The following is a 16,750-nucleotide window of genomic DNA, read 5'->3' on the forward strand; positions in this document are numbered from 1 at the left end:
TTCAGATACTCTCCCGTACTGAATAGTCATTTTTTTTATTCAACATCTGCTGCTCTTCATCTAATTAAACCAGTCTAATCACACTGTTAGTAATGAAACCTGCAGATGATCAGTTTTTATTAAGCACTAACAGAATCCTCAATATGTTTAGAAAAGCATATTGTGTATCACATTAACAAAATGTATCACAATACGATTAAATATAGTCATATTTAATCATAAGATGTTATATAACTTAGGTTATGATTTACATATTAACAATCCCCTTTGTAAAAACCTTCCGAATATAGATAGGGATAAAACTGTACACAGTGGTGTATGTCAGTGTAGATTTCTGGCTCAGAGTTTGAGGAAAAGACTTGTTCTGAGAAAAAGAGCTTAAGATGCGACAAGATGGTTCAATGTTTCTATGTGGTTTCCATACAATATCATCCCGTTATTTTAATATTTTTAATAAAATGTTACAAATGTTCAGGAGTGTTGACGATATAAACTTTCATCTTGAAGAGGTGGAGCCGAGTGTTTGGTATTGGGAACAACAGCAAGGCTAAATAAGACAGGATTCATCATGTTTGGACACCACAGAACAGACTGTGCTCAAACTGAGGCTCAAATCACACACATGTAATGTTAGAGGATAAAGCCTCATACCTAAGAGCCTCAAGTGAAGGTTTTAGGGGAGTTTTAACTGTTTTCAGGCACACTTAGTAGACTGAGCCATCCAGGTTTGCTTGCTTTCCCTTTCAATCCAACTCTGCACTCTTGTCTCTAAACTCGTGAGCTACAGTGAGCTTCCGAGCGACATCGCCAAATAAGTGACCTCCCCTTAGCTCCCCCACCCTGTGTCTCTCTTTAATGCCCATTAAAATATGAGCTTATCTGGCTTATCTATATCAAAATACCATCCTCTTTTTTAAATACCACGGTATGTGATAGTCCTGACCAACCCTAGGTATGAATTTAGAAGCAACCTACAGAGACAAGGCGAAGGTTTTGCTTTGCAGCAGTCATGCTATGGAAGCAAATTGGCCCAAAATCTGGAACAAATCGACCAGTGTCTCGCATTAATCGTCCATGTCTCGCATTAAAGGCTTCTGAAATTAGCATCAAGGCAAAAGGGTGATGAAACTTCCTGTTTAAAGAATATTTTTGCACTTCCTCTCACTCCAAGCACACAGCCCCCAGTTTAAAACCTGACTCTCCAACACTATAATCAACATCCTATTTCTTTTATAAACAACATGATTAGTGCGATTAGCTAAGCTTGGCATCCCACCGCTCCTGTAAATTAGGCTGCAAGTTCTTCAACTTTAAAGAAAATGTCACAGCACAAGGAAAAAACATTCACATAGATTTGATTTAGACCACTGCGGTATGTCCGCTAGTACATCACTAACTGTTCTCAGAAAGTGAGCAGAATCAGATCAGGCCTTCCCAAGAGCTAAATATACATTTTTATATTAGACAGTTTTTCTAATGACCAACAACATTGGACAACATGGACATACGGAATACCTTAACAAGCCCTCCTGCAGAAATCCAGCCCTTTCCGAACCGCCTTAAAAAGAATTAAACATGGAACAAGGATACTCACAAAAGACGAGGCGTGTAAGGCTTCATCTGTAGGAGGTGCGGCAGAGTCAAATGCAGAAGCCCTTCGGTGACAATACCCAGCAAGGGGGTTGGGCCTGGCTACAAACGAGCCTATTCACAGCTCCTCTCCATTCTATCCCTCTTCCCCTCCTAGTTACTCTAGCGCCACTACCTTTCACGGAGGAAGAGCAGACTTCACCACATACTATAAATAGCAGAGGGTGCTTTTATGTGGGGAGCTGCGGCATGAAGGTTTGCCTCTCGTTTTTCTGGCACAACTGCGATTATGTGTGTGTGAGGAAAACAGTGCTGATTCATAATAAAGAGCTACTCGACCTGTCACACCCTCTTTTAGGTGGCTGAAGGAATGTAAGATCTAGCTAAACAATGTCCTTGAGTGTCCTCTGTTTCCCCGGAGGAGAGCATTTGCTGGGTATTAGCTCAAAAAGGTGCAGGGCTGTTGGACTGGGGCTATGTTTACCGCCTTCCTTAACAGAGATGATCCTGTATTCAATTAAGAGGAACTCAAAGGCATGAACGCTTTCACATGTCTGGGCCTTGAATGAAAGAACGGTCAATCTGAAGTATGTGATCTGAGCTAGGATACATTAAGAGCTCTATAATAGTTCATCTGAAACCACAATTCGCCTCGTGACTGCAGCATTTCTTGTGCCAGTGCGCAGAGGGGGAGCTTAGATGTGGCATGTGACTAAGCAGAAGCCAGGGAAGCAAGTGAGTAAGGTTAGCGTGATGGGCTAAAAGCTAGTGCTAGCTCAGACCACCAAACTGGAGCTAAACACACGTCAGAAGGGAAAGCACTACGCTAGAAAGTCAATCCAGGGAAAGTGAGTGGGTGCTAGGTGGACCCCAGGCTAAAAACTACTCCGGCTACAATCTCTTCAGTCTGCTGACAGTACATAGCGCCAAGATAACACAGAAAGGACAGCAGCACTATCAGGATTTGGGAAAAACTACAAAGAATATTACAGTATTTTTATGCTAGAAACTACGTAATGCTATGTGGCTCCTGTGAGCCACTGCAGGGCCGTAAACCTGACATTAAAAGCAGAACTCAACATTTTTCCCCCAAACCCACCACAGAAGAAAAATTTGGCCTGTTTCATTCTGAGGCAAAAATAACAGGGTTGTAAATAGGCTTCTAAAACGCCATCTAAGCATGTTAACATCCCAAGCACAGTCTTACATACTTCCTAAAATATATAATAAGTGCATTCTATGGCATCTTATTGTGTTTTTAACCACATTTTAATCATGACATATCCATTTAAACAATTTTCAATTAAATATATTTAGTTGGAATAATTTCATTTATTCCATTAAAGGTGCTGTTTATAATTTCAATCCAATTCAATATAATCATTAGCTCTCTGGCCTGTTTGCATACAGGAAAAAGTCCAGCTCTGTAAATGGGAAACAAACAAAGTGGCTCAGGTCGAGCCACACTACCCGATTCTAACCAATCAGCAACAAGGGGTAACAAGGGGGAGAGTATATCTGGCACATGCTACATGTCAAACTACACACATTGGGAAGAAGAGATGGCCGAGGAACAGTCAAAAAGGCAAAGATCTAATGAACAAAAGCTAAACATAAAGATCTTAGATCAGGTGAGGGCGCAGATGCGTGTAAACATTGATGAGGCTTTTGGACGATGGAGGTTTTGCTGTTGAGTTTAAATATCAACAGTCATTCTCTCGAATTGTATCCAGTGCCTATAATTTTGTAAAGCAGTTCTTACATCTTACATCCAGCACAAGGTGCGTCACGGTGCTCATTGCTATCTTATTTTCACACCTTCTGCCTGCGTCGTTTAAAGAGTATCGACGCTTGCTAATTTATCTACGCCGATGGGCGTGGTGGTCTCGAAATTAGGTATGTTCAGGTACATTTCTGTCGCATTTATATTTGGCAACAGAAAACACCGGTGCACCACTGACTAAAAAAACAACCTAGGCAAACGTCAACAGTCAGTGACGGTAACAGTAATTACTATCTTGGCAGTGAATCGTCAACACATGAACACACAGCAGTGCACAAACCCACAGCGCGTGCCAGTTGGCAGCTATGCATACTTTTACATGAACAATAAACTGAATACAAAATATAATAACATTATTCTAGAGGCTATGCGCTGCACCGCTTCAGCAAGCCTTCCTCGACCACTGAAATAGCAATCCGCCAAAGTCAGACCCCACCTGGCTCTTAAAGAGAACGGCGAGTGTCACTCTGACTGGTTTATTGCACGGTGTGTCCAAAATACACCCATGGTTAATTAAGAGACATAGTACATGACTTTTGCACGATTTGAGCCGAGCAAGGCATACTTTTCTCATCGTTATGATAGCAAAGACACACGGAAACTCCCTAAACCAAGCTGAAGGCTCGCCAAAAGGCCGCTAAAATATGGCTCTATGTTTATACTAGGCACAATGGAACAATGTATTGCAGTATATCATGGCTAGCAGCTTAGCCCATGGTTAGTGCGTTAGCTCATGGGGCTGCCATATAGCTGTAGTGGTTCACAGTGTTTTTAGCAGTCTGGAAACAATTAAGCTAATTGAATTCTATTGAAGCAACTTAGGTATATTGTGAATCACCACACTCTGATGTAGCCATGTGAATAGACATGTAACAGCACAGGGAAATATGTCTATATACAAAAAATACAAATTTCTGATGATATTAGTAAATATTGTGTATGTAACAGGATGCACTGCCGTTCTCTTTCCGTCTTAAATTGGCTCTAGTATGGATTCATTTTGCCCAACAGCTGTAGCTCACACACAGTGGAGCATCCTGCTGCGCTAAAGGCTTGGTAATCTCAATCCTATTAATCCTGCATGGCACAAGTTAATGGGATCGCAGACCCCTAGACCAAACACATCCCAACCAAGTGTGTCTGGTTCGGTGCCTGCTTTTCCTGGATTATGCTAGCAGCATTAAATCATCTTTATCACCAGTGTACCCAGTTTTGTAGATTTATGCTTGCCATTTGATCCCCTACTGGCAATCACAGTTTTATTTACACATTCCAAAAGCCTGACCTTTGCATAAAGCAGCTATTTACACAGTTAAAGGAATACAAAATGGACAAAATAAACATTTTATGATGATGATAATAATCCATTTATACTGTTCCACAACTATACAATGCCTGAAATAATAAAATAATAAAATAATAAAATGCAATGAGGTGAATTCTAAGAAAACCGTAGTGGTAGTTTTACCTGTCCCAGCAGCCTCCTGTTTTTTCCCAGATGCTTTATTCTCCTGTTTGAATGAATTCTCGTCGTCAGCATCACCATCACCCCACCAGGATGGCTGTCCATACAAAGGTGTTCCCCTGTGCAATGCTGCAACGTCTCCTGCAACAAAGAAAAGGTTATTTGACTACTCATTCAGTGAATGCTGGCCCCTCTACAACTCTTAATACACCTCAGTTGGCTTATAATAAATCTTTTTTTTCCCCTGGACTTTATTGCTGTCGTATGGTTGTAACTGACCTCTAACTTGCAACCTAAATAAGGTGTATGCTGTGCCAGGCAGTGGAAAGCAGGTCATTTGTCAAGTGTGAATCTTAACTGCATAAACCACTAACAAGGTTATCTCAATTTCTATTACCGTATATTTCTGTCCTGCAGGGAGGTGGACTCATGCCATTTTCCGTTGGCGATTAGCACTTTAAAGAAGCTGTGGAGGAATTCAGGTCAGTTTGTACAGTTTTTTTGATACATTGACCTTCTAGTGTAGTTTCAAATGGGGACTAATGAAAAGTTCCAATTACTGGGCCATCACTGAAATCTGCTGATATTTACACCAAGCTGCACCCAATCAATCGAGATTAAAATGTTGTTAGAACCATTTGGCGGTTCATTTTGCACACTTCATCATTTTTAAATAATTAATGAGTTTAGTTAATTTTTCTATTTAATTCATCAAGACACCAAAGAAATTATTTACAGTTTTACAACTTTAAAACGATCCTCCTCAGTTTGTTTACGGTTTCATTCCACCTGTAGGTTAGAAAGTCCGCTGTTACACTGACAGAGGCCTTCCTTTTTTCAGACTCCTGACTCCTGGATTTCAACTTATGATCGCCTGTTTCTTGACCGAGCAGCCAGTTACACAGGTGTAGCTGTCTATAGCTGTCTGTTCACTCATCAAGTTTGAGGAGATCATATGTTCAAGGTTCTAACCTGCAGATGGGAATGAACATTAAAACACTACAACATCTCTATATTAGTGTTACGCCGGAGAAGTGAACCAGATGCTCATGGGTGTAAAAGCAAGAGTCTTTAATATTAAAAAAGGGTAATCCACAATAACAGCAGTCCAACAAGGTCCAAGTCAAAACCAATGAAGCAGAAGAGTGCGTGGAAGAAGCAGGGACGTAATTGAGAAACAAGGTCTAAACCAGAAGGAGGCAGTATCCAAACATTAAACCAAAAGGGCTAAAAAAACAACAAAAAAAAGTAAAGGTAAGTAAGCGCTCAGTATGCAACGATAATCAATGGCAATACTTCACAACAAGCTAACTACACATGCAGACCTAAATACAAAACCAAAACAATAGACCAGACAGGTGAAACTGGTTAGTATTCTGGTGACATGGACCGTGGAAACAGTCCCTGATTGGTTGCTTGAGATCCTGTGACTGTCATAGAGGAATGAGGGGTACTCTGGGATATGGAGTCCTGCACATCGTCATTTTAGCTACAGCTCATTTACTAAGGTTTTTGATTCTGTATAATCAATAACTTTATCATTTTCAGTTGGCCTGATCTTAATTGTTTATATTTATAATTTGTACAGCATTGTATTACATTGTCCACTAACCAATCTAGTCAAAGACAATAGCCGAGTCCATTATATCCTGCATTGAATGTCAATCATATTGCAAAGCATACAGAGTCATGTAAAGATGTAAACAGACTGTTTATGCCACGGTGGATTGCATAACACTGTTACATGTCTACAAGCTGCTGCAATTTCCCCATTAATCTAGTGAGCATTTAAGCTGTTTTAGGTTATATTTAGAGCACTGCGAGCACGGAGGACGCCACTGGCACCCTGGGAGCACTCAGAGCATTCTAGCACGAGGCTCACAATTATCCGGAGAAAATAACCAGGTGGCAACAAGATAAGAAACGCATGGAAAACACCAACTGCCTTTTCCTTTCTGATGACCGGAAAAAACTGAGCTCTGGGTGTGGGGTCTGTCACTGCCCTATAATTACAAAGCCAGTACTTTACTGCAGACCCATGCTACGCTCATAATTACACACAGTTAAATATAAAGTGCGGCTTAATGAAACTAGATGAGCTGGATATGGTCAGCTCTAGCTCGGCTACAGCTGTGTGAAAATTATGCAGACTACTGTTCTTTCTAGGCTTGCCCCTCATTTGCATATGAAGCATTTAAGCGTAACAATGAAAACAGCATAAATGAAATATCTCAACTCAGTCTACATCCAGATTACTATGGGCTGGTTTCCTGGACTGGGTTACGTCTAGTCCAGAACTACACAGCATTCTGAAAGTAGGATGTTCTACTGAAAGGAAATCGTGGTCCACAACTAGGCTTAACCCCTGTTTGGGGATCCAGCCCTAATAATTCTCACTTAAGCACCACTCAATACAGGAAAGCTTGAGGTGCTCATTCATCTGAAGTGACATAACAACTTTAGTCTTTAATGGGATTCAAATGTCATCAATGTCTTTTTCATTTGTGGTCCTGCCAGGCAAAGGTTTGTAGAGTACGTAGTCTCGCAAGCCAAACTGCTTCTGCTTGTCGTCAGAGAGTCTGGCGCAGTTTCTCGCTCAATAACAATAAAAGTAGAAAAGTGCATTTCCTGAAATGAAGAAATGGTTCCCACTTCCAGGCAGTTGCTATGTTGTTGCTTTGGTTTTCCAGGTGGTTTCTATGTGGACCTTAGATGTACTAGATGGGTGCTACAGAGTGGCAATCTGATTGCTGTGGTGCTTCAGGCAGTTGCCATAACATAGCTTAATGGTTGCAGGGGTATTGCGAGGTGCCAGATGTTTACTAGGGTACCACAGGCGGCTGTTATGGTGTGTCTGGTGGTTGCTCAGGTGTCGCCAAGTGGTTGCTTGGTTGTTGCGAGGTGCTAGGTGTTTACTAGGGTACCACAGGTGGCTGTTATGGAGTGTCGGGTGGTTGCTCAGGTGTCGCCAAGTGGTTGCTTGGGTGTTGCGAGGTGCTAGGTGTTTACTAGGGTACCACAGGCGGCTGTTATGGTGTGTCGGGTGGTTGCTCAGGTGTTGCCAAGTGTTTTTTTGGGTGTTGTGAGGTGCTAGGTGTTTACTAGGGTACCACAGGTGGCTGTTATGGAGTGTCGGGTGGTTGCTAAGGTCTTGCCAAGTGGTTGATGTGGTCCCCCTTGTTGTATCTGTATCATTGTTACATTTGAAGAGTGCTTTTGCACTCTTTGCACTCTTTTTGCACCCATTCCTATGGGGAAGAAAAATCATGGAAACTTGGAAACCATGCATCCCATCAACAAGCTGTATACAGGCCTGCATTGCTCAATAAGACCGAACAATCTGGAGTTGGAACAATGTTGATATCTGTAGGACGAGTTACGCAATGAGAATCCAGCAGAAAAGTAAGAAGAAGAAAAAGGAAGAAGCAGAAGAAGAACAAAGATAGAGCAGCAAGAAGTGCAACCCAAAATGTCCCTCACTGCTTCTGCAATATGCTTTTTCATAATACTGAACTCCTCGAGTGTTATTTTGCATTCAGACTGACGTAAATGAACACTGTAGTTGTTACTTTGGTTCTATAGTAGCTAATTCAAAACAGTGTAGCCCTAATGTATTACATGCAGTGCTGTGGTGAGATATGGGATGGCAGAGGGTTACTTATAGTTGCCGCTGGTCAGTGTCGTAGTTAAATATAGATCATAATAATCACTTCCAAGCAGTGCAGACAGAGAGGAAAACTCCTGGTCTGACCACAAGCATTTAGAAGGACAGGATGCAGTAGCTCTAATTCTGCTCAATTTCAGTAGTTATTATAATGGCCCTCTACCACAGGCCACGAGTCAAGGCAGGATGTACTGACGCATGGATAAGCCAGACATAGGAACAGGTAAGAAAGGGCAAACAAGAGAGCTTAAAAAATGTAATAGTTTAAAAATGCATGCATTCAGGTCATCTCAGCTCTTTCTGTACTTCATACATTTGTCTCAGAAACACATATGACATAGTATGTGACAGATTATCTGAGAGGTGCAGACTGGTGCTTTTAGGAAGTCAGAACATCGGTGGGTCTTTCTCTACTAATGCAATTTCATGGTACATTTGTTAAATGGTAAACAGCTACGATCAAGGAGTTTGCAAAACAGAAAGGCTTCAACCCAAATTACTGGAGGAGAGGGTGAACGCAAGTGTGGGAGCATCATGTTGAGAGATGTATTGTTAGTGCAAAGTACTTTAAACAAAATGACAATCTGCTGATTATAATAAATGTAGATGAATACTTGCGTAGGAGGTTTCCACTAAAGTTTTTTGGTGACACAATGGCAAAATGCGAATTATACACAGGGTCTTTGCTGATTAGTCTACTGCTGATATGCAGTACTGACTAAAGATATGCAGTACTTAAAGTTGCCCAATTCTACCCTCTAGTTAGGACCCCTCCATCACATGATGCCACCAGTGCTGTGCTGGCCAGCACGTGCGTGCATCTTTTCATTTTTTGCTCCTGACACTAGAGGGATGAGGACAAGCACATGTCTTCGCTGATACATGTGAAGTCAGCCACTGCCTCTTTTCATATTGTCACCAAGGCAACCTCATTAGGCAGACAACACGCTCGGAGGAAAGCACCTACCTCTGATACATCGGCCAACAGACATGATCACAATGGGTGTGATGAGAGGAGAGCATGCCATCCACCCACCCAGAGAGAGCATGGCCAATTGTGCTCTTTCAGGCTCTGATTGCTGATGGTAATTAGAGCTATTTAAAGGGACCATGTTTACTTACAAATACAGCTCTTTTCCTCACATATATTTTAAAAAATCTATAATTCTAGATGTTTCATTACATTTACATTTACATTTAAGACATTTAGTAGACGCTCTTATCCAGAAAGACTTACAACAGTGCCTTGCTATTTACCCAAGAATAACCTCAGCTAGTTTAAATAGACTAATAATTCAAAGAAAAGTTTAGACACTGCTAAACACAAGTCAGTAAGGAGACCACTCTACTATTCGCCCAAGTATTGGAAGAGGTGGGTCTTCAGTCTGCGTTTGAAGACAACGAGTGACTCTGCCATTAGGACACCCAGGGGAAGTTCGTTCCACCACTTTGGTGCCAGGACAGAAAAAAGCCTGGACGCTTGTCTTCCGTGGATTTTGAGGGATGGCGGGTTGAGCCGAGCTTTTTCATTAAAAAAAAAGAGCTATATATATAAACATATGCAATAAAACTGCAATAAAAACTGTTCTTAATCTCTATATCAGTAAAATGGACTAGTTTTTGTATTTGTCAATTTGAATTGAACCAAACAGGTCGTGGATGATCCAATCTACCAAAAATATGCTCAGCAATCCAGCTGCCATCATCAAACGTTTTCGACTTATTTATTGCTGATCTGGCTTTACTATCTGCAGGCAGCTCATACTGCAAGGTATGCTAAAAAAAGCCCTGAACCAGCTTTTATGTGTTTAAGGTAAGTGTATACTTAATGAGAGACCAGTGGTGTAACCCTGTTAAAACTGTTCAAAAAAGCATGTGCTGTATTCACCTGGCATTTTCTCATCCGACTTGCTGGGTTCTGCAGGTTTGACAGAAGGTTCTGGCACGGACTCTGCGGTCTTGCTCCCTGCAGCTTTGGTTGGGGGAGACTTGGGTGTCTTTTGGGGCTCTGCACAGGCAGGCTTCTTTCCCAGCTGGAGCTGGCTGGTGAACTTCTCATGCTGACAGAGAGACAGAAGCAAGAACATGGTCAGAGACAGAAAATGTCACCTGTCATCAGTTGTTAATGTGCAAACATAAAAGGTCGAAAAGAACACCAATACTGTGACCCTTAGCCTAATGCGAAGGACAGCTCTGGGTGACAAATGCTGAAATTATGCCATATTTACTGCTAAACAAAGTAAATGAGAAAGATATTTTACTAGTAAACAGAGTTGCTGCATTTTATAGATGTACATGTAAACAGAGTTAGTGTTGGTTACCTTCAGAGCTTCCTCTGGGACATGAAGCTCTCCTCGGACCACGGTGAACAAGTTGGTATGTGAGACAGGTTAAGGGAGAAGAATAACATGCAGGCCTGTACAGCACGTTTGATTAGCATCTAAGGATCACAAATACTGTACAAACACACAAACTAAAAAAATGAATCCATACTAATAAGAACGATACATACAATATTGTAATATTCCTGTGAATGTTTTTTTTTTTGTTGCATGTCTACTATATAATACTAATTTTAGTAATAAAATCGATCCATCGAAAGGAATATATCATACACTGATCAATAAACAGGTCAATAATAAGCCATTAACAATTCTGTTCTTAATATGTTTGAGCCCTCACTCATAAATATTACAGTGCATCCACCAATAAAGGTTTTCTTCATATGACAGTAACTGTGAGTTCTAACATGTTACCTTAAAGCTAAAAAAAGAGTGAGGTTTGAATGCATTTTAGCCAGGACTGTGTTTTGTGTTCATCAGGTCAGTTTCTAAACAGCATCTTAAAGGTGAACAAACCTGACAGCATATCCTGAAATGTGTGATTCTGTTTTGAAGCCAGCTGTTTGTTACATTGTAACTCTTGTAATTCTGAGCTGCATTTAAAGGTTAATAAATTTGAAAACATCTCAACGATTTTAAGTTTTATTCAAGTAAAATGAATGCGTGTAAGTAAAGCTAAACCTGTAAGCTGTAAAAACACCTGGTCGTTTATATGCTTAAAAATATCAAAGGGTGATTACGTTAATTATTTGAAGGTCTGGTTCACACTTGTCTAATATTGTAGGTATGTTTTAATGAGTAAACGAGGACCAAAGCCAAATCTCTGAATGTATCACTGTATTATTGGGATGTTAGGTGTTACAGAGTTGAAGATGAGAAGAATGTCTTGGTTTCTTTCTTCCAGGTTTCTTCCTATTGATTTGAATTTTTCCTGCCACCACTGGCTCACTTAAAAGAGGCTCAGACAACAGCCATTGTAGATATAATCAAATTTGATTATTATAATGAGACACAGTTGAAGATGGTCTGCAATTTAGTTTTTTTTTGTCAACAATATATGTCTGTTTAATTGTTCCCCTTTTTCTCCCCTCAATTTGGTACTGCCAATTAATTAACCTATCCATTCATAGCCCCCCTAGTACTATCAATGCCCCTGATACTAGAAGGGTAAGGACCTCAAGCCAGCCACTGCCTATTTTCAAACAGTCAGCATAGCTGGGCAGCCGACACACTCTGAGGAAAGTGCCAGGTGCCACAGCTCCACCGCACCAGCTAACAGACACCTGTGCCGACCACCATCGCTTTAAGAGTGATGCGGGGAAAGAGCGCCATGTCCTCACCTGGAGAGAGCACGGCCAATTGTGCTCTCTCAGGCTTTGACTGCGGAGGAGGGCTTGGAATTTGAACTTGTGATCCCTGGGCAGTGCAATAGACCACTGAGCCACTTGTTTCATTGGTCTGCAATATTTTGATTAAACAACTGACTTGTGTTGGGTTGTATTAATGCCTTGATCCATCAATAATGATTCTGACTTTGCAAGGTTTTATTTTGTAAATGAGAACAGATAAATATATGCACAAATATAAAGAAATATATCTTTTGCTGAAGCCCTTCATGAATGCATACTCATACACACACACACACACAAGCTGCACAAGACCCAATTAACTGTGACAGATAATACAGACAGGGAGTACAAGGAGTGACAGCAGGCATTAAGAAAAAGGATATCATATCCAAACCTCAGCTTGTCATCAATCTTCAGAGTGATGTACATCTGCTCCTGGATGCGAATATCATTCACAAATGTCTGCAAGCACACGTTAACATTTCCTTAACCCAAGATCTCCACTCTCTGCTCAGGAATATTTTTAATCACCCAGTACAAAATACACATTTGCCTACAGGCTCTTAACCAGCGCGTGATGAGAGAATCTTTCAGAGAGGTCTCATGAAGCTGGGCATGTCTTAGGATATGACGAGAGTTCCAACAAAGCTCTTTTTTTAAAGGATTACGCTGTAGATGTTTACTGAATGAAGTCAATATCCCTGGATTCTGGCCTCTTTAATCTGATGTAAAACCGAATCCACTACGTAACAGCACAAGTTTAGGAATAATCATGTGTGCTGGGGCTTACATCTCCAAATCTCTGAGCACGGAGGGAGTGTAACTCTCAATCCCATTACTGCAGAGAAGTCCTCCTTCAGCTTTTCTCTACGGCTCATAAAACACACCGTTCCCTCATTAAAGTCAACTTCAAATGGCTACTCCTTTCGCATGGCATTTATGGGCCTAAACATGCTGTCACAACGAGCACAACCCCATAAAGCCATTGGTCCTTCTGTGAGTGTATTGGTGTGTGTTTCAGGGCAAGACGGTTTTGTAGGAAACCCTACAGAACAAAAAGGCCGAGCTAACCCACAGCATCAGAACCAACACCGGAATATAAGCATGTTGTATACTGAGGTTAAGGTCAGGGGTATTATACTAGAGATACACTCTTTCTAATGAATGTGTTAAGCTACTTTAAGTTGCAACCATTGCTGACACAGATGTTAAAATGCACACACAGATGAACCAGAACAGATTAACCTATTGGCACCATGCCTCTAGCATGGACTAGAGGGGTGTAAAGACCCCCAGCACTGAGCTGTGGAGCAGTGGAACTGTGTTCTCCGGAATGGTGGTGCTACACCCAGTACTTTTAGGGTGAGGTGGGGTGGTGATCATCTAACTTCCTGACCTCACTAACGCTCTTGTCACCAAATGCATTCAAATCCTCACAGCAATGATCCAGAATCTAGTGGAAAGCCTTCCCTGGACAGTAGAGTAGAAAAGCAGAATAAAACCCTTGATGTCAGAAGAAACAGTGAGTGAGCAGGCGTCCCAGTACTTTTGTTCATACAGTGTATATCCCTTATACAAAAATGGTTCTTCGTGAAATCAGAAATGGTTCTTCTACAGCATTTTTAAGAGTGTAGAGTTAGGCTGAGGGTTTTAGGATTAGGCCAACCAACACGTAAACACTATATGCCCTGACACAGTATAAAACATGTGTGTGTATGTGTGTGTTGGCCATCTGAGCACTGACGCCTGCCCCATCTCAAATATCACTGGCTTCCTCCGGAGCTGGAGAAAGGAGAGGGAGCTGATCTCACTGACAAAGCATTTCCACAAACGTTTAAGGTTTCCCCTCCAAAAAGCTGAGTGTCTTGTTCTATATTTCATATTTTAGGACAAAAACAAGATGCTGCTACACACTGGTTCTCAAAGTGGACCCCTAGATCATCCAAATTCTTACTCTTACTGATTGATGGGCAGGAGCAAAAAATCTGGGCCTCCCTAAGGAACCATTTGAAATACCACTGACGTAATGCATGATCAGAGCCAGGCTGTGTGCAGGCTCATGTTTTGCTGAGTCATAAATTCTCCAGCTCTAGGGGTGGGCAACATGGCAAAAAAACATCATACTTTACAGCAGAAATTATGTACTGCAAGATTTCTTTTTTGCTTATCCTACAAGTGTTATTTTTATTCCTTAATTTGGTTTAGATATAGTTTTGAGATTTATTACTATTATTATTATTATTATTATTATTATTAATAGTAGTATTTAATTTATATTATATTTTTTTTGTATACTATATTTAATTATATTATATTTTTAATTCATATTTAATCTTCCTTTTAATTACATTTTTTGGATAACTTTGAATTTTTTTTCTGATTTGTTTCATAATTTCATATTTAATTTTAAATTTAATCATTCCCTTTCAATCTCTTGGTTTGTATTTACTACAGTAATGGTTTGCAGTCTATACTGGACTAAATCCACTTAACCAGGACTAATTATGCTCTCTTGGTAATGCAACATGGCGCTGGTCAGTAATCTTTCAGTATAATATTCAGCACACTGAAACAAATGGGAAAGAGTGCATTTCAGAGTTAGCTCTGCTGGTTTCTGCTGGTGAATAAGCAGAAAGCACAGAGAGGACAACCCTGGCAGAGTTCTCAGAGTTAATAAAACCCAGAGAATATGGAGGAGGAAGGGGGCGATCGTGTAGTCAGGATTTCATTTGTCCAGCAGTGGAGATTTTCCTGCCACAACTGGGCAGGAAGAAGAATACCAAAGCATGACTCAACGGGAAGAGCTTTGGGTCGCACTTCCTGTTTTAGAAACTGTGTCACATGGAGCTGCTTCTACTGACCTCAATCAGAGGGAGCAGCACTAACAATAACACATGACTCAAAACCGAGCACCACTGACCACGGCACTGAACACAGCCTGGCAGCTAAAAGCAGCATTTCCATCTGCAAAACTGCAAATGCTGGAACTGCAAAAGCCTGTCGGGTCCAACAGCAAACACAGTAAACTGAGTGCAGTGCACTTTTTTAAAGAAGACTAATACAGTGTTTAGAAGAAAATAAAGGAAAGATCCCAAACAGGAACAAAACAAACAAACAAAGCTTCAGTTTTCAACCCCCAATATATGATTTTTACACAGGTCAGAATAAAAGGACTAACTTTCGGAAATTATTTCAAGGTTTTATGCTAATTCTATTCCACCTGTACCAGCGGACTTGTTCCTTTTATTACTGAATTACGGGTGTTTTTATAATTATTTTTATGACCATACTTGCTAAACAGATCTGCTGGGGTTGCTGAATTGCAGGTGCAAGGTAAAGCAAACTTAAAGTAAAAGCAGACACAAAATTCATTATGTATCCAGTCATTTATCATTTATTACTGTTTATTTGTTGAGCTATGTAGACAGAATTCCCATCCCTTGTCTGGGTTTAACTAGATAAGCTTTTGCTTAAAGTTTTGCTTGTCTTCTCAGTGCAGCCCGACACCAAATAGACTGTCTATATAATGCACACTTTAACAGAACAAAGAGGTTTTGGTTTTATGCTTAGAGAACCATCATTGTACTTTTAACCCCCCTTGTTTTTTCACAATAAACTGAAGCTGTGCAGAGTTATGGTCTTTGAACAGCTGGCAGAAACAGTAAGGATGCACTGATCCGATACCAGAATTGCATATATGTCTCGATACTAGCCAAAAGAAAAAGTTATTGGATAATTAGTCTATTCCAAAGGACCGATCTATTCATGGAACCCAATTCTCGCACTGTCGCTATTCTAATTCTAACATTATACACCTATCGCAGCAAATAGCTAGACCCCCCCCCCATCTAACCAGCGTGCCCTCGATCTGTCCTCAACTATCAGAGAGTAATCCAGCTTTTCTTCCATATAAGGAGATCTGAGAAGGGAGGAGCTGCTAGCTCCTCTTTAGTCTCACAGACTTTGAATTTCACTTTGAAGTCCTCCTCGAACCCAATCAGAGTCCTGATCGGAATCACCATATGATTAGACAGACCACTTTGCATGAAGTCGAAGGCTAAGATAATACAGAAGCAGGCTGCTTCATGCTGCACTAATGGAGTAGTGGTCACATACTCACCCCATTAAGACTCCCCAAGTCCTTCACTTTGTGCTCATCACTGGTGGATTCATAGTTGATCACAGCGTGCTGCTTGTCAACACTTCGAGACTGCAAACACACACACACACACACACACACACACACACAGATCAGAAGAGTTAGCAAAGAAGCCTTTTATCTCCACTCATCATCAGTTATACAAATTCTGGCGCTATTTTCAGAAGCAACTTCATTGCCAGGACAAGCGAATTCAGCATTCAGCCTTGCATTCTTTAAAAGAGAGATTCTTTACATTCACCAAGTGTCTGACATGATTATGAAGTGAAGATTTGAAGGGCAAAACGATGTCTCTCCTTCTTCAACGTCTCTACTTCTTCAGAAATGAGCTTACCGATTAGACAGCGGGAGATTCTTTGGCGAAAGGGGAATTTCATGGTGGATCTGAAGCTACGCTC

At 40.9% G+C, this 16,750-nt stretch overlaps 1 protein-coding gene across 3 annotated transcripts in view; it reads right to left on the reverse strand.

Moving 5' to 3' along the window:
• Positions 1-16,750, reverse strand: part of cep170aa (centrosomal protein 170Aa) — a 69,439-nt gene that overhangs the window by 29,645 nt on the left and 23,044 nt on the right. For all 3 annotated transcript variants that reach the window (XM_072677731.1, XM_072677734.1, XM_072677733.1), the window contains exons 3-7: positions 16,314-16,403; positions 12,574-12,655; positions 10,824-10,879; positions 10,391-10,562; positions 4,842-4,979 (exon numbers count right to left, since the gene is read on the reverse strand). In XM_072677731.1, coding sequence (XP_072533832.1) covers positions 4,842-4,979; positions 10,391-10,562; positions 10,824-10,879; positions 12,574-12,655; positions 16,314-16,403 — 538 coding nt within the window. The remainder of the gene's footprint in view (positions 1-4,841; positions 4,980-10,390; positions 10,563-10,823; positions 10,880-12,573; positions 12,656-16,313; positions 16,404-16,750) is intronic.

This window comes from Salminus brasiliensis, chromosome 4, assembly GCF_030463535.1.
Source record: "Salminus brasiliensis chromosome 4, fSalBra1.hap2, whole genome shotgun sequence".
NCBI lineage: Eukaryota > Metazoa > Chordata > Actinopteri > Characiformes > Bryconidae > Salminus > Salminus brasiliensis.